Source organism: Eptatretus burgeri, chromosome 10 (assembly GCF_056783735.1).
Source record: "Eptatretus burgeri isolate ZD-2024b chromosome 10, Ebu_testis_v1, whole genome shotgun sequence".
Taxonomy (NCBI): Eukaryota; Metazoa; Chordata; class Myxini; order Myxiniformes; family Myxinidae; genus Eptatretus; species Eptatretus burgeri.
Genome location: NC_140970.1, coordinates 46,211,135 through 46,238,942, shown reverse-complemented (window position 1 = coordinate 46,238,942; position 27,808 = coordinate 46,211,135). Strand labels below are relative to the sequence as shown.

At 42.1% G+C, this 27,808-nt stretch overlaps 1 protein-coding gene across 6 annotated transcripts in view; it reads left to right on the top strand.

Moving 5' to 3' along the window:
* The window catches only part of FANCD2 (FA complementation group D2), a 273,881-nt gene that overhangs the window by 14,637 nt on the left and 231,436 nt on the right, over window positions 1–27,808 (top strand). For 4 of the 6 annotated variants that reach the window (XR_015062404.1, XM_085898104.1, XM_085898102.1 and 1 more), the window contains 6 exons: window positions 10,593–10,660; window positions 10,983–11,086; window positions 17,924–17,981; window positions 18,280–18,332; window positions 18,456–18,534; window positions 19,031–19,155. Coding sequence is in view for 5 of the 6 variants with exons in the window: in XM_085898104.1 (XP_085754230.1) it covers window positions 10,593–10,660; window positions 10,983–11,086; window positions 17,924–17,981; window positions 18,280–18,332; window positions 18,456–18,534; window positions 19,031–19,155 (487 nt within the window). In the remaining variant the exon portion in view is untranslated. Of the gene's footprint in view, window positions 1–10,592; window positions 10,661–10,969; window positions 11,087–17,923; window positions 17,982–18,279; window positions 18,333–18,455; window positions 18,535–19,030; window positions 19,156–27,808 lie in introns of all 6 variants that reach the window. The other 2 variants (XM_085898105.1, XM_085898106.1) reach the window with 2 other exon arrangements.

Sequence of the window (27,808 nt, the reverse complement as noted above, 5' to 3'; positions counted from 1 at the left end):
CGTCTCTCTTCCCTCCCTGCTTCGTCTCTCTTCCCTCCCTGCTTCGTCTCTCTTCCCTCCCTGCTTCGTCTCTCTTCCCTCCCTGCTTCGTCTCTCTTCCCTCCCTGCTTCGTCTCTCTTCCCTCCCTGCTTCGTCTCTCTTCCCTCCCTGCTTCGTCTCTCTTCCCTCACTGCTTCGTCTCTCTTCCCTCACTGCTTCGTCTCTCTTCCCTCCCTGCTTCGTCTCTCTTCCCTCCCTGCTTCGTCTCTCTTCCCACCCTGCTTCGTCTCTCTCCCCTCCCTGCTTCGTCTCTCTTCCCTCCCTGCTTCGTCTCTCTTCCCTCCCTGCTTCGTCTCTCTGCCCTCCCTGCTTCGTCCCTCTTCGCTCCCTGCTTCGTCTCTCTTCCCTCCCTGCTTCGTCTCTCTTCCCTCCCTGCTTCGTCTCTCTTCCCTCCCTGCTTCGTCTCTCTTCCCTCCCTGCTTCGTCTCTCTTCCCTCCCTGCTTCGTCTCTCTTCCCTCACTGCTTCGTCTCTCTTCCCTCACTGCTTCGTCTCTCTTCCCTCCCTGCTTCGTCTCTCTTCCCTCCCTGCTTCGTCTCTCTTCCCTCCCTGCTTCGTCTCTCTTCCCTCCCTGCTTCGTCTCTCTTCCCTCCCTGCTTCGTCTCTCTTCGCTCCCTGCTTCGTCTCTCTTCGCTCCCTGCTTCGTCTCTCTTCCCTCCCTGCTTCGTCTCTCTTCCCTCCCTGCTTCGTCTCTCTTCCCTCCCTTCCCCGTCTCTCTTCCCTCCCTGCCCCGTCTCTCTTCCCTCCCTGCCCCGGCTCTCTTCCCTCCCTGCCCCGTCTCTCTTCCCTCCCTGCCCCGGCTCTCTTCCCTCCCTGCCCCGTCTCTCTTCCCTCCCTGCCCCGTCTCTCTTCGCTCCCTGCCCCGTCTCTCTTCGCTCCCTGCCCCGTCTCTCTTCGCTCCCTGCCCCGTCTCTCTTCGCTCCCTGCCCCGTCTCTCTTCGCTCCCTGCCCCGTCTCTCTTCGCTCCCTGCCCCGTCTCTCTTCGCTCCCTGCCCCGTCTCTCTTCGCTCCCTGCCCCGTCTCTCTTCGCTCCCTTCCTCCTCTCTCTTCCCTCCCTGCCTCCTCTCTCTCCCCTCCTTGCATCCTCTCTCTCCCCTCCCTGCCTCCTCTCTTCCCTCCCCGCCTCTTCTCTCTTCCCTCCCTGCCTCTTCTCTCTTCCCTCACTGCCTCTTCTCTCTTCCCTCCCTGCCTCTTCTCTCTTCCCTCCCTGCCCCGTCTCTCTTCCCTCCCTGCCCCGTCTCTCTTCCCTCCCTGCCTCTTCTCTCTTCCCTCCCTGTCTCTTCTCTCTTCCCTCCCTGCCTCTTCTCTCTTCCCTCCCTGCCTCTTCTCTCTTCCCTCCCTGCCTCTTCTCTCTTCCCTCCCTGCCTCTTCTCTCTTCCCTCCCTGCCTCCTCTCTCTTCCCCCCCCTGCCTCTTCTCTCTTCTCTCTTCCCTCCCTGCCTCTTCTCTCTTTCCCTCCCTGCCTCTTCTCTCTTTCCCTCCCTGCCTCTTCTCTCTTTCCCTCCCTGCCTCTTCTCTCTTCCCTCCCTGCCTCTTCTCTCTTCCCTCCCTGCCTCAGCTCTCTTCCCTCCCTGCCTCAGCTCTCTTCCCTCCCTGCCTCAGCTCTCTTCCCTCCCTGCCACAGCTCTCCTCCCTCCCTGCCTCCACTCTCTTCCCTCCCTGCCTCCTCTCTCTTCCCTCCCTGCCTCCTCTCTCTTCCCTCCCTGCCTCCTCTCTCTTCCCTCCCTGCCTCCTCTCTCTTCCCTCCCTGCATCCTCTCTCTTCCCTCCCTGCCTCCTCTCTCTTCCCTCCCTGCCTCTTCTCTCTTCCCTCCCTGCCTCCTCTCTCTTCCCTCCCTGCCTCCTCTCTCTTCCCTCCCTGCCTCCTCTCTCTTCCCTCCCTGCATCCTCTCTCTTCCCTCCCTGCCTCCTCTCTCTTCCCTCCCTGCCTCCTCTCTCTCTCCTCCCTGCCTCCTCTCTCTCTCCTCCCTGCCTCCTCTCTCTCTTCCCTCCCTGCCTCTCTCTCTCTCTCTCTCTCTCTCTCTCTCTCTCTCTCTCTCTCTCTCTCTCTCTCTCTCTCTCTCTCTCTCTCTCTCTCTCTCTCTCTCTCTCTCTCTCTCTCTCTCTTTCTTTCTCTCTTTCTTTCTCTCTTTCTTTCTTTCTTTCTTTCTTTCTTTCTCTCTTTCTTTCTCTCTTTCTTTCTCTCTTTCTTTCTCTTTCTTTCTTTCTTTCTTTCTTTCTTTCTTTCTTTCTTTCTTTCTTTCTTTCTTTCTTTCTCTCTCTCTCTCTCTCTCTCCCCTCTGTCCCATATATTTATTGCTTGGACATAATCATAAATTTATGTCACAATTAGCGTATTTTTTTATTATTTACTAGCATTGAACTCGTTGCTTCGCTGACGATAGTTGAACAACATAACATACATGTTACAGTGCAGGAATACAGTTTGACTGTCAATATTTGAAACATTTTTTTGTTCCAAAAACATTTTGTTTACTACGACAACGATATTATTAAGAACGTAGGCTAATTAGTTACAGCTTGTTAGCAGTTATCAGAAGTCATTTCTTAAATAATACACCGCTTCTCATTCAGTCATGAATAATACACTTCTGGACAGACCGAGCCTAGCGTTAGACGTAATGCCTTCATGATGTCTCAGTCCTTAAGCCGTTTTACTACACAGCCATTTTACTAAATAAATCCATTATCCCAACGCCCAGTGTCTGGCATATTCAGCCCATCGTGTATGGATATCAGATAATAAGATAGTCGGATATATGGGTTATGCTGTTCAACTGCCATCAGCAAAGCGATGGGACGGGTTGAATGCTGGATGCCGGGATGACGTGCACGTCCGTAGAGGTCTAACCTAACGCTAGCCATAAGGCCATAATGACGTCCCAGCGAAAAGAGCGTAGCAGAGGAACGGATAGATAGACAGACAGACAGACTGACTGAGAAATCCGGCAACTTTAATATATCGATGAATGAGCAGATATACCTGTCAATAATTATCTGATTGGCTTAGTTTGGGTATTGGTCAGTTGGGAGGGCCATAGAACAAAAACGACAACAATCCCTTTGTGATTGGGTTTGAAACGCCACCCACCGGAAAGCCGTGATGTCATCCAGCATGCTGAATGCTTTGAGAAAATTCCACTTTTGACTGGCTGAACGGAATAAAATTTGGAAGTAAATTTTGATGCTGTAAACAGGATTGTAAGACATTGTTAATTATTTTAAGTTTGGTGACAATGTATGAACTGCTGAGAGAAAGGAGATAAAAAGCCAAACAGATAGACACCGTCGTGTTTTATATATATGTATATATATATATATATATGTATATAATGTATATGTATATGTATATATGTATATGTATATGTATATATATATATATATGTATATGTATATATATATGTATATGTGTATATATGTATATATATATGTATATATGTATATATATATGTATATATATATGTGTATAAATATATGTATATATATATATATATATGTATATATATATATATATATATATATATATATATATATATATATGTATATGTATATGTATATATATATGTATATGTATATGTATATATATATATATGTATATATATGTATATGTATATGTATATATATATATGTATATGTATTTGTATATATATATATATGTATATGTATATGTATATATATATATATATATATGTATATGTATATGTATATGTATATGTATATATATATATATATATGTATATGTATATGTATATATATATATATATATATATATGTATATGTATATGTATATGTATATGTATATATATATATGTATATGTATATGTATATATATATATATATATATATATATATATATATATATATATATATATATATATGACGTTTATTGAGAAATATTGTTTATATTGTGTTTGTTTTACTACCAATCTAATCTAAATTCAAGGCACTCCTGCTGGCAATTACTCAGAAATAATAGTTATGTGGTTAATCGACTCAGGATGTGCTTGAGAAATTTCCATGAGGATAATGCATTCAAACAAAATGAGCATTCACATTGCTACTCATGAAGTCATGCTTCACAAGTATTGAATAAAAGTCGAGCTTCAAGCACATGAGTATTGAATAAAGAATGAATGATGTGATGAGGTATGTAAATCGCACCAAATTCAGGGAGGTCTCGGGGTTTGAGGAGCAGAATAAAAGCTGAACTTGTATTGTTAGTGTCACCCTTTGGAACAGGAGAGAGTTTGTTTGTGCGTGTGTGTGTGTGCATGCCAATTTTAATATCGTGTCTCCAGGTTCCTACTTTAATATTGCAGTCTAAGCGTAGTTTGACTATACGTACACATCTGATATGACTCACATTTTTACATCTAATTTAACCATAACTATATACGTATTTTTTTTGTACCTTGAATGAGCTTATGTTCAACTTGGAGATGCATGGTTAATCACGGAAGTATTTAGGTGCCAGTTTCCGGTCTTTTTACCTGCCAAGTTTTCACGTGAGACTGGCAACTTTTTGATGGAAAAAAACAAAGCAAAAACATTTTTCTTTTTGCAAGGTGACATTAATGATGCAGAAGTGCTCCAGTTATACAATTTACTTGAATGTTGTGTCAAAATTTAGTCAACAGTGATCCATAACTTCGCTTTTCTCAACCGTCCATCTCCAACTCCCATTTCATTATCGATGCGAAGAGTCCTGAACGTCAATTTGTCCAATTAGAGGCCTTTGCCAAATCAGCTCAGACTTTACGGGAATTGCTGGAATTTCCCGTGCACCAGTCTAGTGAAGGGTACTCAAGATGAAGCAATCCTGTGAAGTCAGCCTCATGGAGGCTTTTGTCTTCCAGGAGAACTGTTGTGAAGACAAGTATCTTTTTTACCGTTTTATGTACATGTGATACATACTGTTCTCAGTTTCAGTGCAACTATACCAAGGATCTGTTCCGTTTTCGTTTTCTCGTCCCGTCTGTCCATTATTTATTTAACAATTACTCTCGAAGTCCATCATGTTCACCTGCCTGCTAGATTTCCAGCGCTTTATTTCAACTACTGTATCTCTGATTTGGGTTAAATTAGGCTTAGTCTGTCTCTGGAGTATGCTTCCCTTACGTCTCTTCCCTCTCTTCAAATGTCACCACAGCCGACTCCACTCATGAGAAGGCGAATGCCTCAATTCAGTGTTTGCTTCCTAATCGCGTCCCGATCCCCTCACTTTCTGTACTCATCCTTCCCTGTCATACCCAACTGTTCCTGGACTCTGTGTCTTTTGTATCTGAGAAGGTGGAGAAGGTGCTTTCAAGCCTCAACTCTGACTCTGCTGCTGGACCAGACTGCATCAGCTTGTGTGGCCTAAAAACCTGCTCTGCTGCTCTTGCACATCCTCTGCCCTTTTCACCCTGTCATTTGTGCTTGGTCATCTTTCATCTGCTTGGAAATCTGCCAACATCACTGCATTACATAAAAAAAAATACATGCAAAAACAGATCCCCTTAACTACAGACCGATTCGCTTACTTCCAATAATCAGCAAGATCATGGAACCCATCAACCCAGTGGATATGAAATCCTTCCTTTTCAAAACAACCTTATTTCAGATCACCAATTTGGTTTCAGACTGGGTAACTCCACCTTGAACATACTGCTTCCACTCACCCAACAATGCATGGAGGCCCACAAAGTCAGGCATGAGATCACGGCTGTCTCTCTGGACATATCACGTGCATTTGATACAGTCTAGCATTCTGCCTTGCTCTCCAAACTATCTGCCTTTACTTTGGCATCCAAGACCAACTTCACACATGGCTTACTGCCTTCCTCTACTCTCATAGCCAACATGTGTCACTCAACGGAATCCTTTAATCTCCTCTTCCTGTCAAGGCTGGAGTGCCCCAAGGCAGTGATCTGGGCACAGTCCTATTCTGGATCTTCATCAATGATCTCTCTAATTCTGGAAAATCCTACTCATCAATCCATCCTCTGCTGTGACAACCCTCATCCTTCAGGCAGGCTGCAGCCTCTTCCCTCTCTTCAGACCTTGAAAAAAAAATCACAAGCTTGCCAAACACTTCAAACTCCTGTGTCTCACTATCAGCCCTGATCTTTCTTTGGCAAGCTACATTTCAAAGTTGGCCTCCAAAACCTCCAAAGGATTCAAAGCATCCTCCATCATACAAAGTCCTTCTTTGGCACACCTGAACGCCTATCCACTGACAAGGCCTTCATCCACAGCTTTATGGAGGACTGCTCTCCCCTCAAGCCTGGCTACCCTGCCTCGCATCTTGCTCAGCTTGATGCTGTGGAAACCAAGTCCTTTAAGATTATTGAAATCTCCCTCAATGAAGTTGAATCTTTGGGCTTATCTTTTCGTGGGCAGACAGTTCAGTGGTCTCTGTCTTCTTTCCCATCCTTTGTGGTCTTGCACCATCTGCTCTTTCTGTGCTTTGTCTTCCCCCCCCCCCCCCAGGCTCACACAGTCCACCATCAACCCTATTCTGGTTAAACTAAGTAAATCCAGGAACGATGCTCACCTCATTTGTTCCTCTTTTTTCCCACCCATGAAATCAACTTCTCCATCCTCTTCAATCTTATTCTTCCCTCCAGGTCTTCATGATAGCTGTTCACCACCATCTCAGATCATCCCCAATCGAAAACCATGATCTTTTTTACCCTCGTTAACCACACCCAAATCCCTCCTTCCAATTTTATAGTCTTCCCTCCTTGGAATTTCCTTCTGTATTCTTCTTGCTCACCTAATTCATCCTCTCCTGCCCTCCATTCCTCCCCACACCTATTGTTTGTTGAAGTCTCCCTCTATCTTGGCCTTCAACTCTGCTGTTTGTCTCCCCCCTGTCGCTACTGCTCCTTTTGCATGCGTATACTGTTCATTTTGTGTGTTTTACATCCTGATTTTGTCTGTTATGGCCTGATCCGTTCAGTGCATGAGCTCTTCCACGAACCTCGACTATGTATCCAAAAAATATTCTGGCACCCACTTCCTGACTTAAACCGGGACCCTCTGCACTCTGCTCCCACCTCTTGTTCAGCTGTGGCTCTGGCATTTCCCCACAGGCTAGTGACGTCACTCACAGAATGCCTTTAATGCGGTTATTGGTGGGATGCCCAGGTGATGCAGATGAGGAGGAAGGTCCACAGACACAGCTAGTGGATGTGGGCTCATGATGGCACAGGCACACAAGGGCAGAAGATAACAAAAGGACAGAGACAGAAGACAGGAAAGAAAGAAGAACAAATAGTGAAGCAAAGACAGCAAGTGGTGAGAAATGAATAGATAAAGTACGAAGGAAAGTGACCAAAAGAAGCGCTTCGGGTCTGAGTCGTCCTGCCAGAGAATGTGGCTATCGTTGCTTCAAAGATAACGAAAAGCACTCCAAAGCCCAAAAGAAGTGAGAACGAGCAAGCAAAGCAAAAGGAAGAACATAAAGAGGAACACAAATGACCCTCGCGGGCATGTGAAGAAGAAGAAGCGAGCATCCCAAAAATATCTGGAAACCCTTTCAAGCTCTGAATATCTCTCTCTCTCTCTCTCTCTCTTTCTCTCTCTCTCTCTCTCTCTCTCTCTCTCTCTCTCTCTCTCTCTCTCTCTCTCTCTCTCTCTCTCTCTCTCTCTCTATCTATCTCTCTCTCTCTCTCTCTCTCTCTCTCTCTCTCTCTCTCTCTCTCTCTCTCTCTCTCTCTCTCTCTCTCTCTCTCTCTCTCTCTCTCTCTCTCTCTCTCTCTCTCTCTCTCTGTAAACAGCTCTCCTCTCCACTTTTTTATTGAACCCCTCACCCCTTTCACTTGTCCTGCCCTCCCCCTCCCCCCCCCCAACTTGTCCACCGTGGCCTTGGGTTTTGGCACGATATAGTCTCAGGCTTTCATGAAACCTGTTTGAAGTAATTTCAGGGGCATCTGTGAGGAGAGTGTGCTCATGATATGTAGAAAATGGTTTGAAGAAAAGAATGTAGAACGAGAAGGGCACTTGGAAGAGTGAGTACCTCCTCCACGCAATGCCTTATCTAGTAGAACACAATTTTTTGAAATACCATTCAATACATCGTTTCTGGCCCCATCTCTCAATGGTGAAGAATCACTTAAAAATTTCAAAACTCTCGTATCCGGATCTGGATTCGGACCTTCCTCAAAATTGACTCAATATGTCCTTGTCAGATACCCAACATGTCCACCAAGTTTCGTCCGAATCTGTCCACAACTTTTTGAGATATCAAACTATTCACCAGGACCCTGACATTCATGGGGGATATGTTCCGGGGAAAACCCTGCGAATGTGGAACATTGTTTCAATAGGAAATGGGGGATAGGTTCCGGGAATTTCCTGATCTGCGAATGTCGGGGAAAATCTAACAAAAATGCAGGAAAATGCTGTGGAAATAGACAAAAATCTGCGAGTGTCAGTGTAAAGAATGATGTGTTACACTGGTGAAACATCCCGTGAAACTATGCTTATCCCGTGTAGCTACAATACACGTACAGGAAGCAGATCATGTTCACGGCTCATGGAAGGTTTGTTTTTTGCGTATGTACAGTATTGTACTGTATGTTCATCCAGCTGCTTTGTGCATGACTCGTGGAAGACATACTTTAGAACTGTTATGCTCGTAGCTCGTGAAAATAAATAATTGCCACGAATACGCAGGGCAATTTCCCGCGAATGTAGGAGCATGTCGCAAATTAATTATCAACCACGAATGCGCGGAACCCGTGTTTGTTGGAACCGCGTATGTCAGGGTCTGGGTGTATATTGTTTTAGCTACATCTCTCAATGGTGAGGAATTACTTAAAAATTATCAGATCCAGATCTGGATTTGCATCTTCACCAAAATGGAATAAATTCTTCCTCGTCACACCCGTGTCCACCAAGTTTCGTCCAAATCCGTTAATGTTTTGAGATATCGTGCAATGTTTCATTTTTGGCCCTATCTCACAATGGTGAAGAATCATTTTAAAAATGCTAGTAGCGGATCCGGATCTTCACGAAAATCTAATCAGTTCATCCTTGTCACACACCTAGTCTGCCCCCCAAATTTCATCTGAATCCGTTCACAACTTTTTGCGATATCCCACACACAGCCAAACAGACAAACAGGCAGACGGGTGAAAACATAACCTTCCACCTTTGGTGGCGGAGGGAATAAGAAAATGACACGTATGGGATTTCTAACTACACAGTTGTAATGCCGACCTATTAACATGGACTTCAGAGAGTTAAACTAAACAGTATACCATCAAATAACTAACTTTAACTATGTGATCATCTTTTTGAGACTCAACACCATAACAACATCTCAAGCTCAAAGGCAAAATCTACACGTCTACAGACCATAGCAAAGTTACAAATGACTAAAAAACTGCAGTTTCTGGAATGTCAGTCAACTTTTGCATTATTTTCTTTGTTTTCATGGCATATTTCAAGACATCGATGATAATAAATAGAGGTTGTGTGGCTGTAGCTACGTCAGCAATATTCACTCGTCGATTGGTCGCTGAACTGAACAAATTGCTATGACTATTTTTATCAGCAGTTATTTGTGTCTTGTTATTGCGTCGATCTGTGTCAGCAACGAACTGTCCATATAGGTGGTGTGGCAAATCACATGCTTTCCTCACCCCGTGTTACCTCACCTTTCACAGCGGTGATTACAATATTGGTGATTACAGTGCGGCATCTTTATGACACGGTTTTCTCACCTCGTGCCGCATCCTGGTGATTACTATATCGATCGCGGTGCTATCCTTGCCAATTTTACGTTTTTTTTTGACTCCCGGACACAAAGTGGCCATCTGTGTTCGGTCGGCCAACACGGGTACTCCTGCCCGGGTTGGGATGCCTCGCTGTGGTTATTTTGTTGAAGTGTTGGTCATACAACTTGTTTTTTTTTATAATTAGACGATGCTTAGAAAAGTACCAAAAATGTTAGCATGATTAAAAAAACATTTTTTTTATGGTCTGAAATTACTGAGAATGGAGGAGAGACCCTTTGGGAACCTTTAGCACCTGAGGCCCAAAGGACCAAAAAGCTATTTCTAACAGTGATGTGCATCAGCGAGTGAGTGAGCAAAACAGCATTGGATCTCACATCGACTGTAATCCATCCACCCCAGCAAGGTTGTGCATTCCTAATCGCTACGTCTTCTTAAAAACTGTCATACAAGCATTTCCACCCCACACACACACCCACTCCTTAAAAAATTGGTTATTTTGCCCTGTACTAAAGAAAGTGTTGCAAACAGACATAGCCAACTCACCATTGCATTTGAAAGACACATTTGCACTTCCTGGTATAACATGTTGCCTCTAAAGCATCACTGTTGTCTTTCACCCTTGAGTTGTCATTACCTTTGAATCGTCCATTTCCCCTTGTGTACTCTTTCATTCATTTTGTCTTTCTCACGTCCTGTTGTCTGTTAATGTTCCTATTTTATTTCTGTTGTTCTTTTCCAAGACTTGCTGTTTTCCCTCATTTAATAGTTTTTTTTTTTCGTTGTTACGAGAATTGAAAGACGATGAAACGCGTATTTTGTGATTGCAGCTGTGGACCAAGCCACTTTCCAGAAGAACCTTTTACAACGTTTAAATACTCATCACAATTTCACAGCGGTTTGTATATTCTGCTTCTTTTTAAAAAAAAATTATATTTTAACAAAGATTATGTGCAAACCTTGGTTGGCATTTGTCCTTGTAAGTCTGTAATGGCAATGAAAGGATTTTTTTTCTCCAAAGACCTGCTTACTATCTCAGCCTGATGCTTGCAGGCCTCTTTATGCTAGTATATTTGGTACAGGAATGTTTGTCTTTTAAATTTCGAGATGCAGCATTCTGTTTGGGGAGAGGAAGGATTCGTAGGGGGTTTGGGGATGGGTTAACACAATAGTGGTGACACATTTATGCTGTAGTAATGTAATGCAGTTGGCTTGTGCAGGCTATCGAGGAGTTCAAGTCTGGCCTGATGAGTCACCTGGCAGACAGGCAGCGGCTGAAGAGTTGTCTCCTCCAATCAGCATCATGCCAATCGATGGAAAGCAGGCAAGCTGTGCACATTAACGTAAACTAAGATTCTCAGAGGCTTACTCGACGATGCACACGGTGCCTGCTGAAAGCTGCTCGACTATTGCTGTCCTACTATGCACTGCATGCTGCCCCCCAAAAAATTACACATTGTCCACCTGCATGCCAAATAGATTTTGAACACCTGTTCACTGTGCTCAAGTGTATAATGTTCTGGTGTTTGTTTAAAATTGCTAAAAGGGTTTACTTTTTCAGGCCTGTTTTTCTATTTGCAAGACCGTAACTAGAAAGCATCTCAAAATGCAAAGCCCATCCACGACCGTTCTGCACTCGCACTAAACTTGACAAAAACGGCAAAAAACCAAATTATTAATCGGTGTTCTCCGTATTCTCTTTATGAAGGTTTGCTGAAAATTTGATGACGAAAGCTCAAATGGTATTCAGGTTATGGCCTGGAAAGACACACTGAAGTTCAAATGGGAAATAAATAAATAAACTCGGAGGTGATAAACGGTCATCCCACGCTAGGTAGTGGTAGATAGGCTGATTAGGCCCATTTCTACTCGCTTGGACAAACTCATACACATACGAAGGGATTGCAAAGCTCCGTTTACCCGCTGCATGGAGGATGGCCTAATAACAGATGGAGTATCAGAGTGTTTATTTATTTATTTTAATTAGGTCATGATAAAGCATATATTATCAGGTTATCGTATTGGCCTACCCAGAATTATTTATACATGTTTTGGGTGTTCATTTGATCTGATAAGTCCTTGTACTTACAGACAATTAGTGAGGATAATACTGTGGATTGTCATAAAGTTCAACAATAACCATGGCTTGAAATTAGCATTTACATTTGTTTTTTACAACAGGTGTATCCTGCTCTCAGAATCAAGATGCCCCTTCCCCCACGTATGACCCCATATTTTATTGGTTCACGAAAAAATATTTTCACGAAAAAAATAAGTGACCACTATATTCGTTATTGTTGTCTGTCTGTCTGTCTGTCCCGAGCATAGCTCCATTGGTCTTGATCCGATCCTGACGAAATTTTAGTGGGAGGTTTATATCATGATCTTGTTGTGTTTTCCTGAGAATGGGCATGGTGTGCCCATTAAGGGCGGAGCCACGCCCAAAAAACGTGTTTTTAGGGGGTAGCCAATTTTAATTTGCATCTTCTCCTAGGGGGGTTTGTCGAATCTGACAGGGGTTTCAGTATTTCGTTAGCCCAATGTCACCTGCATAGCCCCACGGATCTCAATTTTTCATTTTCGTCACACGGTCACGAAGTTAGAAAATTGCGAATTTTGACATAAAAAATTTTCTTCTCCGAGGGGTTTGTCGAATCTGACGGGTTTCGGTATTTGGTTAGCCCAATGGCACCTGCATAGCCCCACGGAGCTCGATTTTTCATTTTCATCCCAAGGTCAAGGCCACAAGGTCACAAACTTAGAAAATTGCGAATTGTGTTTTTAGGGGGTAGCCGATTTCAATTTGCATCTTCTCCGAGGGGGTTTGTCGAATCTGGCAGGGGTTTCGGTATTTGGTTAGCCCAATTGCACCTGCATAGCCCCACGGAGCTCAATTTTTCATTTTCGTCCCAAGGTCAAGGTCACAAGGTCACGAACTTAGAAAATTTCGAATTTTCACATAAAAAATCATACGACCACCCAAACTTTGAGAGCAAGGATGACAATATTTTTTTATGCATAATCTTGAGGTCATTCCCCACCTAAAGTCTTGAAACCATTTTGCTCTATCTCGAACACCTTGCCCGTGGCGCCCCCTTCAAGTTTGTTTTTACGCTGATTTCATCAAAGTTTGGATAATCCGATGAGTGTGAAATGCCATATAGCCTATATGACGTTATATTGTTCCTGGAATGTTCCAGGGGAAGTTTTGCACCAAAGGTCATAATCCTTGACCTTTGACCTTCAAAGGTCACAAAGGTCAAATTTTCAAAGTTGTGGGAATTGAACCGGGTTTTCCACCTTCTTTGACAAACTAACTCCAATAAGCTATAGCACGTATCCTGTTTCCTTATTTTAATGTCCACAACATTGTTTTGTGACCTTCAAAGGTCACAAAGGTCAAATTTTCAAAGTTGTGGGAATTGAACCGGGTTTTCCACCTTCTTTGACAAACTAACTCCAATAAGCTATAGCACGTATCCTGTTTCCTTATTTTAATGTCCACAACATTGTTTTGTGACCTTTAAAGGTTATGCAAAGGTCAAATTTTTAAAGTTGTTGAACGAAACCGGGTTTTCGACATTTTGCAGCTAATAACCTGTCACTCGTACCACATCATGTTGATTATTTTTATAACTTGGTCAAACATTATCACATTGTCTCATCCTTGACTTCTGAAACAATCTACATCGTCAAATACCGCTCGTGAGCCATCGTAGTCTTCAGACTTGTTTTATATCAAATCTTACGTTACCCTCAGTCAGAATCACTCACAATAGCATCACTCTCTGATCTTTCTTTGTTTGTACGCAGCACAAGGCTGCGGGTTAGCATCATTGAGTTAATACTTGGTAGAAGCACCTTTGACAGCGATTACAGCTGAGAGTGATTTGGGATCGCTCTCTACCAACTTTGCACACCTTGATTGGGCAATATTTGCCCATTCTTCTGTACAAAACTGTTTAAGCTCAGTCATGTTGTGCGGGGAGCGTTGATGCACGGCAATCCAAGTCATGCCACAGATTTTCTATTCTACTTCGTTCAGGGCCCTGACTGGGCCACTCAAGGATATTTATCTTTTTGGTCATTCGCCACACCAGTGTAGCTTTGGCTGTGTGCTTTGGGTCGTTGTCATTCTGAAAGATGAACTTCCGTCCCAATTTCAGCTTTCTTGTAGAGGCATCAGCTCTTCCTCGAGGATTTTTCTATATTTTGCTCTATCCATTTTCCCTTCTATCTTGATAAATGCCCCAGTCCCTGCTGTTGAGAAACATCCCCATAACATGATGCTGCCACCAACATGCTTCACAGTAGGGATGGTGTTCTTTGGGTGATGTGCTGTGTTGGGTTTGTGCCAAACAATATTTTGCATTTAGGCCAAAAAAATTCCGCCTTGGTTTCGTCAGACCACAACACTTTTTGCCAACACGCTTGGTCATCCAGCTTGGAGGGACGGCTTGATCTAGCCAGCATCTTTGTGGTATCATATGCCTTCCACTTCTTAATGATTGCTTGGTTGTGTTCCAAGGGATCGTCAAGGCCTTTGAAGTATTTTTTATACCCATCCCCTGATCTGTGCCTTTCCATAACTTTATCCCAGAGGTCTTTTAATGCTCTATGGGACTCATGGTTCAGTCTTTGTTGTGAAATGCACTACCCAGCAGTGGAAGCCTTCAGGAAGGAACAGCTGATTTTAATCTGGAGTTATCAGAATCCCTACAATTTAACACAGGTTGAAGCCAATTAACTTGGTGTGCGATTTTGAAGGTGATTGGTTACACCTGAGTTAATTTACAATTGCTATTATAAGGGGGGCGGACACTTATCCAACCAAGATATTCTAGTTTTGTATTTTTAATTAACTTTCTGAAATTTGTAGAATTTGTTTTTCATTTGGAAGTTGTGGGTTACGATGTGTAAATTAAGGTGGAAAAAGTCTGATTTAATGTAAATTAATTCCAGGCGATAAGGCATCAAAAGGTGAAAATTTTGAAAGGGGGTGTAGACTTTCAAAAGGCACTGTTGTATATACAGGAAGTCGGGGACTTCCTTCCAATTCCCTGCTTGTGCAGTCGCATGCAGCTACCGACGGGACAAAATAGTAACGAAGCCAGCGCCAATGACAATCCAGACTCCGAAGAAATACTTGGTAAAAATTTGTGCCAGAATCTATGGATCATTTTGGTGGTCAGGTCTGATCATCACCATTTGCAAATGCATTGTGCAAGATTATGTGATTTCACTTGTTAAGCCTTCCTCTATAGGACAGGGGAAGGCTTATTCCTGTTGTAGGGTTTCTTTCTAAAATTATCACCCCCAATTTTTAATCGTGACTTACCATAGAGTTTCTTAGACCCCTGAGGAGTACAAAATCACCAATTAGAATTTTCTTCTTCTTCTTGTACTCCAAACACTCCCAATTTCTGAGCTGTATCTCGGAACCGGCTAGAACTTTCAGAATGAAATTTTGCATCAATAATTTGAATACAAAATAGGGTTGACCTTTTTTTTATTTTTTTTATTTTTTTATTTTTTTCCCTCGACCTTAATTTTTCAGGTAATGACCCAATTATACACATTTTAACATTTTTCACCATAACTCGACTCCGGTTTGTCCGATCAGAAAAAAAATTGCCCTCTCTAGACAGCCTCGACCAAGTTGCATTTACACTTGATTAACATTTTACCCATCAGAGTTAAAGGTCAAGGTCAAATGGTGGTAAGAAAAAAAAAATGTGCTCAAGGTCAAATGGCGATCTGAAAAGAAAAAAAAGGAAAAGTTTTTTTTGTCATCGTTCAATTTTGTCAATGCAGAATCTCAGTGCTTGGCCTTCCAAGATGTTTGTACTGGCATCAGTTAACACGTAGCGTTCACTTAACACGTTACATTAATTCCACCAGCAAGTTTCAACACGTCATACAAAGATTGTCACGAACAAGTGAAGGCACAGGAGGTTCTCAACTTCTCTCTTTAATGCAACGATAACTGCAGACACAAATAAACGAATACATCATAATGTGTTTGCAAAGTCACAAAGGTAATCGAACATAAACATATCAAAGGTTGAACAGTTCAAATGGTAATGGAATGAAATGGTTAAATCATGTGTTTTATAACCATTATTGTAAGACAATCATCCACCGTTAGAACATAATCAAACTGGGAGACAATAAATACTCACTTTACGATGATTCCGTGGTGGGTGAAAACAAGAAAATAGTTGTTATACTTATTAGTATAATTCTGGAAAGGTCGAAAGAGCGTTGAGGTTTGGTTGTCTCAGAAGCTTCTCAAAATGTCTCTTGTCTTGCTCACCTGAGTCAAACAATTTCAGTCTCAACCTCTTTCTCCAACGATGAAACTCGCTCTTCTGGGTGGTTTTGTACATCTTGTGTCGTTGCTCCATCGTCAAACCTCTGTCCATATGTACACTTCAAACTAGGAAGGCAATGTGCATTAAACAACCTGACCCACAAAGTAAGGCATAGATACATGTCAGTAAAATCATTGTAATGATCATTACAATGTTGTTGCATCATAATAGTCGACCCGGAGTTGTGCACCTGAAATTTGATTGGCGTCTTTGACCTCCTTTTTTTTCGGATTGTGACCTTTTTGATCATAACTTTCATAATTTTCCGCTAATTTTCAAGATGTTGAGTTTTATGGATAGATTGCAGATGGGACACATTTTCTTTATTTCCACGTATCCCTCAATGTTGAAGGTCAATGTCATATGGTGGATTGAACGAAACATGCCATCATTGTATCGTGGGCCAAGGGTAAGCCGGGGGAGGCACAGAGTAAAATACAGTAGAGTAAGGTTTTGATATATGGGGTGGTTGAGTTCCTAAAAATGGCCGCTTATATCGAAATGATATGTATGGAATACTTATGAAAGCAGATTGTCGAGAACCGCATGACTGAATTGTCCCCGCATGTATCGAACTTTGGTGGAAATATGTTTACTGCATAACTGAATCCGCATATAATGAACACGCATATAATGAAGACCTTCCTTTATGTCAAAAAATATGCAGATGAAAGCCATTTTCTTCCAGATTCCCCCCTTCCCTTACAGGTTGCCTCGATTGTCTTGCTCAATATATCAGTTCGCCATTTTTTCTCGGATGCACTATGTGCATCCAGACCATAATTGTTGGATGTTCTGGCCAAAATGAGGATGCACACATTGCATCCTTGCTTCTGTTAACTTTGAGCCCCAACAACTGTGTAAAGAGATTGTCAATTTCTACAACAGTGTTTAAAATGAAGACATTGTACTATCTTTGTAAAGTCCTTGCATATACTCATTGTCAAATTTGGGATTGGATATTGATAACTAAAACGTTTCTGTTAGCGTTTTGCACTTGCTCACAAGTGCAGTATTAAATGCTTGCACCGGAGACATTTTAAACAATAATATCGACCTTATCCTCAACCTACACTTTTGAATTTCTTTAAAATACTGTTACATGATTGTACATTGTCGGAAAAGATGTCCCTTGTCTTTTTAATCGCAAACTAATTCGAGCAAGTAGAACATTTACTCTAGAATTGTTGCAAGTGTAGCAACTGATTGACGTTTTGGGGATTTTTTTTTTTTATTCACAGGAGCGAGGCTCATGGAAGAGCAAGGTAGATCTGACAGTAGGACAAGGGAATGAACGAACAGGGAAAAAAGAAAGGGAAGAGGGCAGAAAACACTGAAACTAGCAATAAGATGGTTGGTTAGTAAAGGTTAATGGGGGGTAATCAAGATTATGGGTCAAAATTATAATGACAAGAGATGCTGTTCCACTGCTTGCTTGAAGCTGTGGAGGAAGAATGAGACAGAACAGCCTCTGGAAGGTGTTTCCATGGATGGGAGAGGTGTGGAATCAGAGTTCAGGTGTGAAGTGAGCCTAGATTTTGGAACTTTAACCAGAAGGGGTTTACTGGAAGAATGTGTGAATCCTTGAGTTGCTGGGGAGGGTCGGAGGATTTGGAGAGCAGATGGAGCAATAATGAAGCAGAGGCGGTAAAGCTGAAGAGCCATTTGAATGTAAACCTGTCAACAATTGCCCTCCAGTGAGCACTCACAAATCTGAACTGTCCTGCTAATGCCTTGTATGTTTACCACCTAATGGTGATCTTTATCTGAAATGCATTTCTTTTCAGTGCAAGAACATCTCATGAGAGTCTGATGAAACTTCTGCTCTCAATTGATGTGCTGCAGGTAAGTTTGTTTGATTTGGGAGTGGAAAAATAATCTGTAAAATTAACTTGCATTATAAATTGGTCCATAACATCCAAAGCTTTTCTCCAACTGGTGGACCAAAATGATCTGTCAGATTTTTCTTTGATCCCAGCAGACAATAATCTCCTCTCGATATTTCCCATGGTACTGCTTCTTTTTGAGATATCATTATCAAGCTTTTGCTTCTTGGATCTGCTGCTATCACTCATGTGCACTTTGTGTCACATTAAGGCCTTTGATGACCATTTAAATTTGCCATCAATGTCTTGCATTTCAGACACCACTTGTTCAGGTTTTGCTGGAAATCTTTCCTGAATTCATGGGCGTTGAGTAAGTATTTTGTGATTTCGAATGGAATGTAAAATCTTCTAGTCATCCTGGTCAGGGAGTGAATCCAAGGGCTTTCTCAGCCTGGTGAAACTTTTATCTGCTCTGTGTTTGCCTTCACTTCAGGGTTTCAGACGATGGTGTCGATGTCTCACGACAAATTCTCAATCAGCTGAAATGGCTTGACAAAGTTGTAGACTGTCAGGTGAGGGTTCTATCACTTATTCCCACCTCAACGGAGTTTCCAGCTACCCTCTCCACTGCTATAAATGTTATATGGGTTTTGAGGTATTTGTTTAATTTATTGCTCTTTCCCTTTCCATCTCAAAGATTATTTTAATTCCAAGTTTAGTTGATTCTCAGGGTAAATTCTACCATGTTTTGAGTGCCTTTTCTGTTGGTGACCGACTCTTCTCCATGCAGCATGTTTAGTTTATTGTTCTCTACTTAAGTTGATCTGTAGTTCCTCCACTTTTACTTCCCTTCCCAACCACGACATTATTATTTAGACTCATTCCAAAAACATTGAACAACAGAACAAGATATCTGTTTTGAGTTGTTAACAAACACTGACACTTTGCCACATGGACAATGAGCAGCCTGCCGTGCCACAATGAATTTGAATAATGTATGCACTTATTCATCTTATGCCTAAGGGGTTCGAGCAAGGATGAAATGCTACAAGCGTGCATTGTTCACAGAACCTCACGAAAAAGCTCTTGGAACTTGTGAGCATTGCCCCAGCGGACGTTCAGCGGGATATAATTACGTGCCTGCCAGAGATCATCGACGACTCTCATCACCAGCCTGTGGCCATGCAATTAAGGCAAGCAGTCTTGCATCAGTTTCAAAACTGTGCACCTTTATTTTCGTTGTCATTGCTCACAAACCCTTGGCAGCCCAAGATAGCATTTCTTTCCTTCTTATCAAGGCCGAGAAGCAGCCGCTCATACACAGCAAGCTGGCTGGACATCTGTCTTCATGCTTTTCTGTCTGGATGAATAATTTATGTCAATTTTTTTTTCCATCTTTGCATCTTCACATGCACCTGTCTGTCCAGTATGACTGCAATTTGTATTCCTCATCTCTGTCCCAATACTTTGACATCCTTTTCCTTATGATATGACTTTATGTTTTACTATTCATTAAGGTAAGCATGCATGTTTCTTCTGTACTTTTCAAGCATCTTCAAAGGAAGCTATCTATTTATTACATAATCACAGCCAAGGGGGTTTTCACCGGTGCGTACGAGGGGGAGTTTTATGTTTGTGTACGTAGGAACCACAACTGTTGTTGATATTTTCCCCTGAACCTTTTCAGAAAATTTTACATGTTTATTTCAATTTTTTTTGATTCTCTTTAAGAAGCTGTAATGTTTATTCTAGCCCTATTGGTATTCTCGTCATATAAACTGCATGGATTGCATTAATCTATAATGACCATTAAACTCACATGCTTAATGATGAGGGGTTATCAGAAAGTTACCTTGGTCATCTCATTATTATGTTTCATGCCCACGGTTGTGTAGACTATTCAGCGCATCATACTGTGGAATCTCCACCTCCCATTTGGTGAATGTATTCTGTCAATTTACTTTTGAATTGCATTTGTCTGAATGGCTGAATGGGTCATTCCATTCCAAGTCGATCAAGAATGTGGCAAACTTTACATTAACTAAATTTTATGGTGTGGGTGGACATTGGTAGTCCACAGCTAAATCTGATAGTACTGATATCCCCATGGTATTGATAAAACTCTGATTTAAAGCACCAATGTTATCCAAATGTAACAAAAAAACTAAAAGATAAGGGTACCATTCTCAAAAAAATAAATAAATAGGGGCAATACCCCTGGGCACTCACCTGGTAGTGGCTGGATAAGAAAACCAGGGAAACCCTGGTAGGAGTGTTTGACCCACAAAATATGTAACAGAGAAGAAAGTAAATACATATGGATTTTTTTTTTTTAATGCTGTGAACAAACTTTGGTACATCACGACTGATGAAGGTTGTGGTCAAGTTTCATCGGAATTGGGTTTGTGGTTTCGGAGAAGAAAGCAAATACCTATTTTGGGGGGCACCCGCAACCCCTGCCCCACCGTAGATCTCCTTAGACCCCAATTTTATTTGATGTTTATTTTTTTTTTTAATGTCGTGAACAAACTTTAGTATATTAAGGGTGTTGAAGGTTGTGATCAAGCGTCATTGGAATTGTGTGTGTAGTTTCTCTGAAGAAAGCAAATACCTATTTTAGAGGGCAACCCACCCCACTCCTCTCCCCACCCATAGACCCCCCCCCACCGAGACCCAAATTTTTTCATGGTGTCATCAAACTTTGGTACATCATGGGTGGTGAAGGTTGTGATCAAGTTTCATCTAAATTGTATGTGTGGTTTCGGAGAAGAAAGCAAATGCAGAGATTAGGGGGGACAACCCCCTGCCTCCTGTAGATACCCTTAGACCCCGATTTTTGTTATTTTTTTTTTTTTTAATGCTGTGAACAAGCTTTAATACATCACAAGTGATTAAGGTTGTGGTCAAGTTTCATCGCAATTGTGTGTGTAGTTTCGGAGAAGAAAGCATATAACTATTTTGTGGAGTAACCCCCAGTAGACCCACTTAGGGCCTGACTTTTTTTAATGCCATGAACAAACTTTGGTACATACCGGGTGATGAAGGTTGTGGTAAAGTTTCATCAAAATCGTACATGTAGTTTCAGAGAAGAAGTTGCAAATGTTTGTGGATGGACGGACTGACGGATTGACGAACGACGTGTCATCCCATAAGCTCCGCGGAACTACGTTCCAGGTGAGCTAAAAATGAAGCAACCTCACATGAGGAATTTCTGCAAAAGAATGGAATTATCAGGGAACTCACCTTGATATATAATCCCAGATATATACATATACATATATATATATATATATATATATATATATATATATATATATATATATATATATATATATATATATATATATATATATATATATATATTGTGGCGTCCACGGGACTTGAACAGTCCCGCCAATGTAGAATGAGCCGAAACGATGGAGGCGGTTTATTTATTTATAACCCAAACATGGCGGTTCTAATCGCTCTACCGCAAACGGGACGAGGAAGGTGGCACGAGTCACTTTTTACTGAGTTGATGATGTTTATTTGTTTTTATTATTATCCAGAAATAAGACTCGGCAAGAAAAAGGGATCCGGGGCGATTCGACGGGATGGTGTGGGATCGGGCGTGGGGAAAAACAGACAATTCCAATGAATATACAGATCTCAAACCCTCTAAGGCGCCAAGCGCACACACACACACACACACACACACACACACACACACACACACACACACACACACACACACACACACACACACACACACACACACACACACACACACACACACACACACACACACACACACACACACACACACACACACACACACACAGTAGCTATTTCTGGTGGTCAGGCTGGACCGTGGTGTGGACGCAACTGTCCCTGGATCGGCGTCGGACGAGCTGGCTTTGCTCTCGTCAGGGGGGGCAGGAGAAACTGTGGTGCTGTCGACCTCCTGGTCTTGGCCCAAGTCCGCTCACAGCCGCCAGGGAACCAGTTCTGGCGCCAAGTTGCGAGCAGGAGAGGGAGGCAGGTCCGCCCGCCGTTCGACCCCGTACTCCGAGTCAGCAGAACCCCAGAGCCAACCAAGGTGAGGCACGAGGCTCAGCAAGGCTCCAAGACACGATGAAGAACACGATCGAATCAGCACAACAACAAGGACGCTCTCCGCGCAACAGCCTCCACACCAAAAAAACACGATCTTTTGTCCCGATCTTCTTCCTCTTCCTTTTCGACCCCGAACAGAACCTTTTTATCCTCCCGTCCTCGTCACTTCCAATCGAGCCGTTTTATTGGCCCACCGCCGTCGCCTTCCGCCAATCGTGATCACGGGGCGGAGCCATCCGCAGCCCTGTCCTGTGACGTCACGGCCAGCCTCCAGGGACTACCAAAATGGGTTTACGCAGACACACTTACCCTATCCCGTGTCCCTATCTAATTACGTGACAATTATCATTTCCCCCTTGAAGAAATGAACATTTACTAGACAACTTATCACCACTGAATTGCTACTTATTACATCGAGATCCTGGTAAACTCGAACAGCATGGCATACCTAATTAAACATCCTAATTACCCTTTGAATGCATACCCCCCCTCAAACGTAACAATATATATATATATATATATTTATATATATATATATATATATATTTATATTTATATATTTATATATATATATATATATATATATATATATATATATATATATATATATATATATATATATTTATATATATATATATATATCTATATATTTATATATATATATATATTTATATATTTATATATATATATATATATATATATATATATATATTTATATATATATATATATATATATTTATATTTATATATTTATATATATATATATATATATATATATATATATATATATATATATATATATTTTTTTTTTAACTCTTACCCGGCTTTCTATGGTGTAGCTTGAAATGGGAGTTGAACATAAATTCAAACAAAATGTAGTCTTTGCCGACACCACACATCAAATCATCGGTGGCCAATTCTGTTGCCATTAATTGTCTTTATGTGGTCAATAGCCACAAATCCCTTGCATTGTAAATATTACTGATGTCTTAGTCATCACATGACGAGGGGAGCTAGCCCATTGTCCATTGGATCATTTGATTTGGATGCCAACATAATCAAATGATGGGTAATTAAAATCGAATCAAATAATTGGTAATTAAAAATGTTTCAGATAATATACATACATGCATTCATATGAGCAGGATAACCTGGTTGTGGGATGCTTCAGCAGTCTGTTCCTTTTATAACTCTAAACGTGAGAAATAGCCTGGACACAGTATAAAATTTCCATTCCCCCCCCCCAAAAGAAAAGGTACTCTTCCTCAAAAAAACATTTATTTGAAATGAAGAGGTCTGAAATTCTTACAAAGGGGATGAGACGTAAATGCTCCCCCGCAGAATGTTTTTCTTTTGCTGGAATGTGGCTCCCATCAATACTTTTCAAAACAATACCTATCCTTTAAAATGCTGAGCGTTGAGCAAGGAAGCAGACTACCATTTTATTATTCCCACGCTTTCGAAAAAAAGCGGGAATATTGTGATTGTCTCCGCCGTCCGTCCGTCCGTCCATCTGTCTTACCCTGTTCGTCCTCCTACACCATTTGAAATAGGAACTTTCAACTTTGGGACATAGTAGATATATGCTATGGGGAAGTACACACCACTGTCGGATTTTTGATATGACCCCTAGGGGCCAGGCCAGAGGGGGTGGGGTCGTGGGGGCTGATTTTTTTTTAAAGTGTATTTACCATTGTACATGGTAAATTCTTTTATAAAGAACTTACTTGTGTGGCCCCCATGAGTGACAAACAGTCACAGGTTTTACTGTATTTATCTAGTTGATTTATAAATAATTACAATTCATATTATACAAAGTTCATTCCTATGATTAAATTGATGCACAGTTCTATATTGCTGGACAGTGTTAAATTAATGTTTCATGAAATGTTGACATGCTTGCAATGACTTCTGATTGAGTAAACATCGTAAGTATTTGGTCATAAAGCACATCAAATAGAAAAGAATAGTCAATCCATTTTGCAAGATAAAATTTCACCAAGCGTTTAATGGGGCAAAGCAGTGCGCGCGGGAATATGCGATGGTGTGCCATCGACAACGTAGTTCTAGTAAGTCTTTGCTATGACTCGGCAGGGGTTTAAACCACGGAAGGTGATGCTCTGACAATTATGCCACAAAGTCTGATATATACAAGGTCCCTCTAAAAAGTAACGGGACTGACTTCACAGAAATTTTATTTCAAAAAATATATTGAAATCACAGCTTGTCCCCTTCAAAATACTTTCCCTCCAGTCTCACACACTTGTCCATCCTCTTCTTCCACGCTTCGATGCACCCCCGGAAGGCTTATTCTGGAATCCTCTGGAGCTCCGTCGTCACGGCCCTTTTGATGGCCCCCACATCAGGAAATCGGGTCCCCTTGATCTCCCCCTTGAGCTTGGGGAACAGGAAAAAAAATCACAAGGTGCCAAGTCTGGCGAATACAAGGGTTGCTCCAGAGTTGGCACGTTCCTCTCCGCCAGAAACTGTCAGATGCTCAGTGCACTGTGAGCAGGGGCATTGTCATGGTGGAGCACCCAGACGTTGTTCTCCCACAGATCACTCCTCTTGTCCCGAACTGATTTCATGAGGCGCCGGAGGATCTCCTTGTCCACGTATTGATTCAATGTTTGACCTTGTCGTAGAAACTCGAAGTGGACGATGCCCTTGATGTCAAAAAAGGTGATGGGCATCACCTTGACCTTCGACTTCGACATCCTTGCTTTCTTTGGTGCTTTGGTGATGCCAGACTTTTCCACTGACGACTCTGCCGTTTTGTCTCGGGATCATATTCGAATATCCATGATTCATCGCCAGTAATGACTCTCCCGAGCAGGTCTGGATCATCCTCGAGGCACTCGATAATGTCTTGACAAACAGTGACTCTGCTGTTTCTGGTCCTCGGACAACAGCTTGGGGACCATCTTTGCGCACACCTTGCGTATTTTGAGATTTTCAGTGATGATGCTCCAGACAGTGTTCTTGTTGATGGAAAGTTCCTCAGCAATCATCCGCACCGCGAGTCGACGATCTATGCGCACCATCTGCTTCACATGCTCGATGTTGTCCGCCATTCTGCTCGTTGAAGGTCTTCCAGACCATGGATCGTCTTCAACTTCCTCCCGTCCCTCTTTGAACCTCTTGTGCCATTAAAATGCACGTGTACGTGACGTCGTTTCTTCCCCGTAGACTTGCTGCAGCATTGCGAAGGATTTGGAAGGTGTTTTGCCAAGCTTGGCAAGAAACTTCAGATTGGCTCTCTGCTCACGACTCGTAGCGCGACGACTCAGATTAGACAACGTGTAAAGTACGACCTGTAAAAAATCACACAATGAGCGCAGTCAACCATCACCAATCATATGTATTGCTGTAATGTTGCAAAAGACTGTGACGCCACCCGTTCATTCAAGTTGGGTCAGTGGAGCACACAGCAGGCTCAGTCCTGTTACTTTTTAGACGGACCTCATATATATATATATATATATATATATATATATATATATATATATATATATATATATATATATATCTGTATGTATATGTATATATGTGTATATATATATATATATATATATATATATATATATCCAGGTCCTCGATTCCAGGTCTGGGCACGTAATTTTTCCACATGTTTATGCTGATCGGTCCTGTTAATTTCCTGAGTATATTACTATGCCCCCTGCGGTGTTTAATAGCGGACATGGATGTGTCCCCCCCCCCCCCCCACAGGGGGAAAACGCTCTCGAGAGCAAGCCCTTGCTGCTATTATGGTTGGCAGCGAGTGCCTGGGAAGAAGTGGGGGGAAAGAGTGACACTTGTACATGTGGAAAAAGTGCGTTGCTCTGCCGGTGGGTCGCCCAGATAGCTCAGATGGCAGAGCACTGGTCCGGTTTTCCAGAGGACCTGGGTTCGATTCACGGTCGGTGCACGTAATTTTTCCACATTTATTGATATACAGTCATCCCTCGCCATATCGCAGTTCACCTTTCGCGGTCTCACTGTATCGCGGATTTTTAACTCTTACATATCTAATTTTATATCGCGGATTTTTCGCTATATCATGGGATTTTGCGGTATAAATGTATTTTTATATATTCATTATTTTAATTATTTTTATGGTAAAATCCATACATAGCTGACATTAAACGAAGCGCCTGATGCAGTGGCGCCTTCAGAAGAGCTGTAATGCTCTTTCTGGCTGTGCAGTACATTCATCATCGTCATCAGTACTGCACAGCTACTTCATCATCATCTTCATCACGCAAGTTGTAGTATCTTCAATGGTGACTACCCATTAGAATTTTATATGTTGTTAAAATTACGTATGTTTAAGAGTATAGGAAGTGTTTATAAGAGTATGGGAAAGGTTAATGAGAGTGTGGGGAGGGTCATAAAGCTTTAAAATATATATAAATAATAAAATAAACATATGGTCGCTACTTCGCGGTTCTGTAACCTGGGTTCTGATTGGCTCAGTGACCGTAGCATCATTCTCTGCATCTCCCGCGCATAGCATGCATTCAGCATCTCGCCTTGTCCATTTCACATCGACGTGCAATCGCTACTTGTAGTGTTACTCTGCGGTGTTGTGTTTGTGTGAATTATCTGTGAAAGTTTTTAATTTATTTCAACCCCGACAATGCCACCCAAACGTTCTGCACCTTCTAAGGTATCTGCCACTGAACCTAAGCGGCAGAGGATGATGCTAACCATCGTAGAAAAAGTGCAACTTCTCGACATGTTAAAACAAGGGAGAAGCTTCGCTGCTGTAGTCCGCCATTACGGCATCAATGAATTGTACGGCATTACGGCAGTTTGCAAATACCATCGAGGGGGGCATGACGGTTTATAAAAACCTTCTTGCACAGAACAAGAAACAGCACCAGCAACTCCCCATAACCATGTTCCTCACTTGCAAGAAGAGACAAGTTACGCCAACACCTTCAGCGGAAACTGAAATTCCAAACGAGGGCGAAGATACTACACCACCTGACGAAGCGCCTGATGCAGTGGCGCCTTCAGAAGAGCTGTAATGCTCTTTCTGGCTGTGCAGTACATTCATCATCGTCATCAGTACTGCACAGCTAATTCATCATCATCTTCATCACGCAAGTTGTAGTATCTTCAATGGCGACTACCCATTAGAATTTTATATGTTGTTAAAATTACGTATGTTTAAGAGTATAGGAAGTGTTTATAAGAGTATGGGAAAGGTTAATAAGAGTGTGGGGAGGGTCATAAAGCTTTAAAATAGATATAAATAATAGAATAAACATATGGTCGCCACTTCGCGGATTTTCACTTATCGCGGGGGGGGGGGGGGTTACGGGGATTACTGTATATAGATATATTTATATGTATATTATATATATATATATATATATATATATATATATATATATATATATATATATATATATATATATGAGCCTGGTGTTGGCGCAGTGGTTAGGGCAGCGGCTTGGGATCCAAAAGGTCCTGAGTTCAAGCCCCGTTGGGCCACTGAATTAATACACCAGGGGGTTGACTCAGCCTGTCATCCTTCCGAGGTCGGCGAAATGAGTACCAGTGTACTGGGCCGGTGTATACCCCGGTTAAAATAGGTGTACCATTTCTCTGTGTCGTAAGAGGCAACCCTGGTCGCCTCTTACGTCAGGAAGGGCATCCGGCGTAAAACATGTGCCAAATCACTATGCGGATCATAGCGGATGATCCGCTGTGGCGACCCCTAACGGGAGCAGCCGAAAGAAG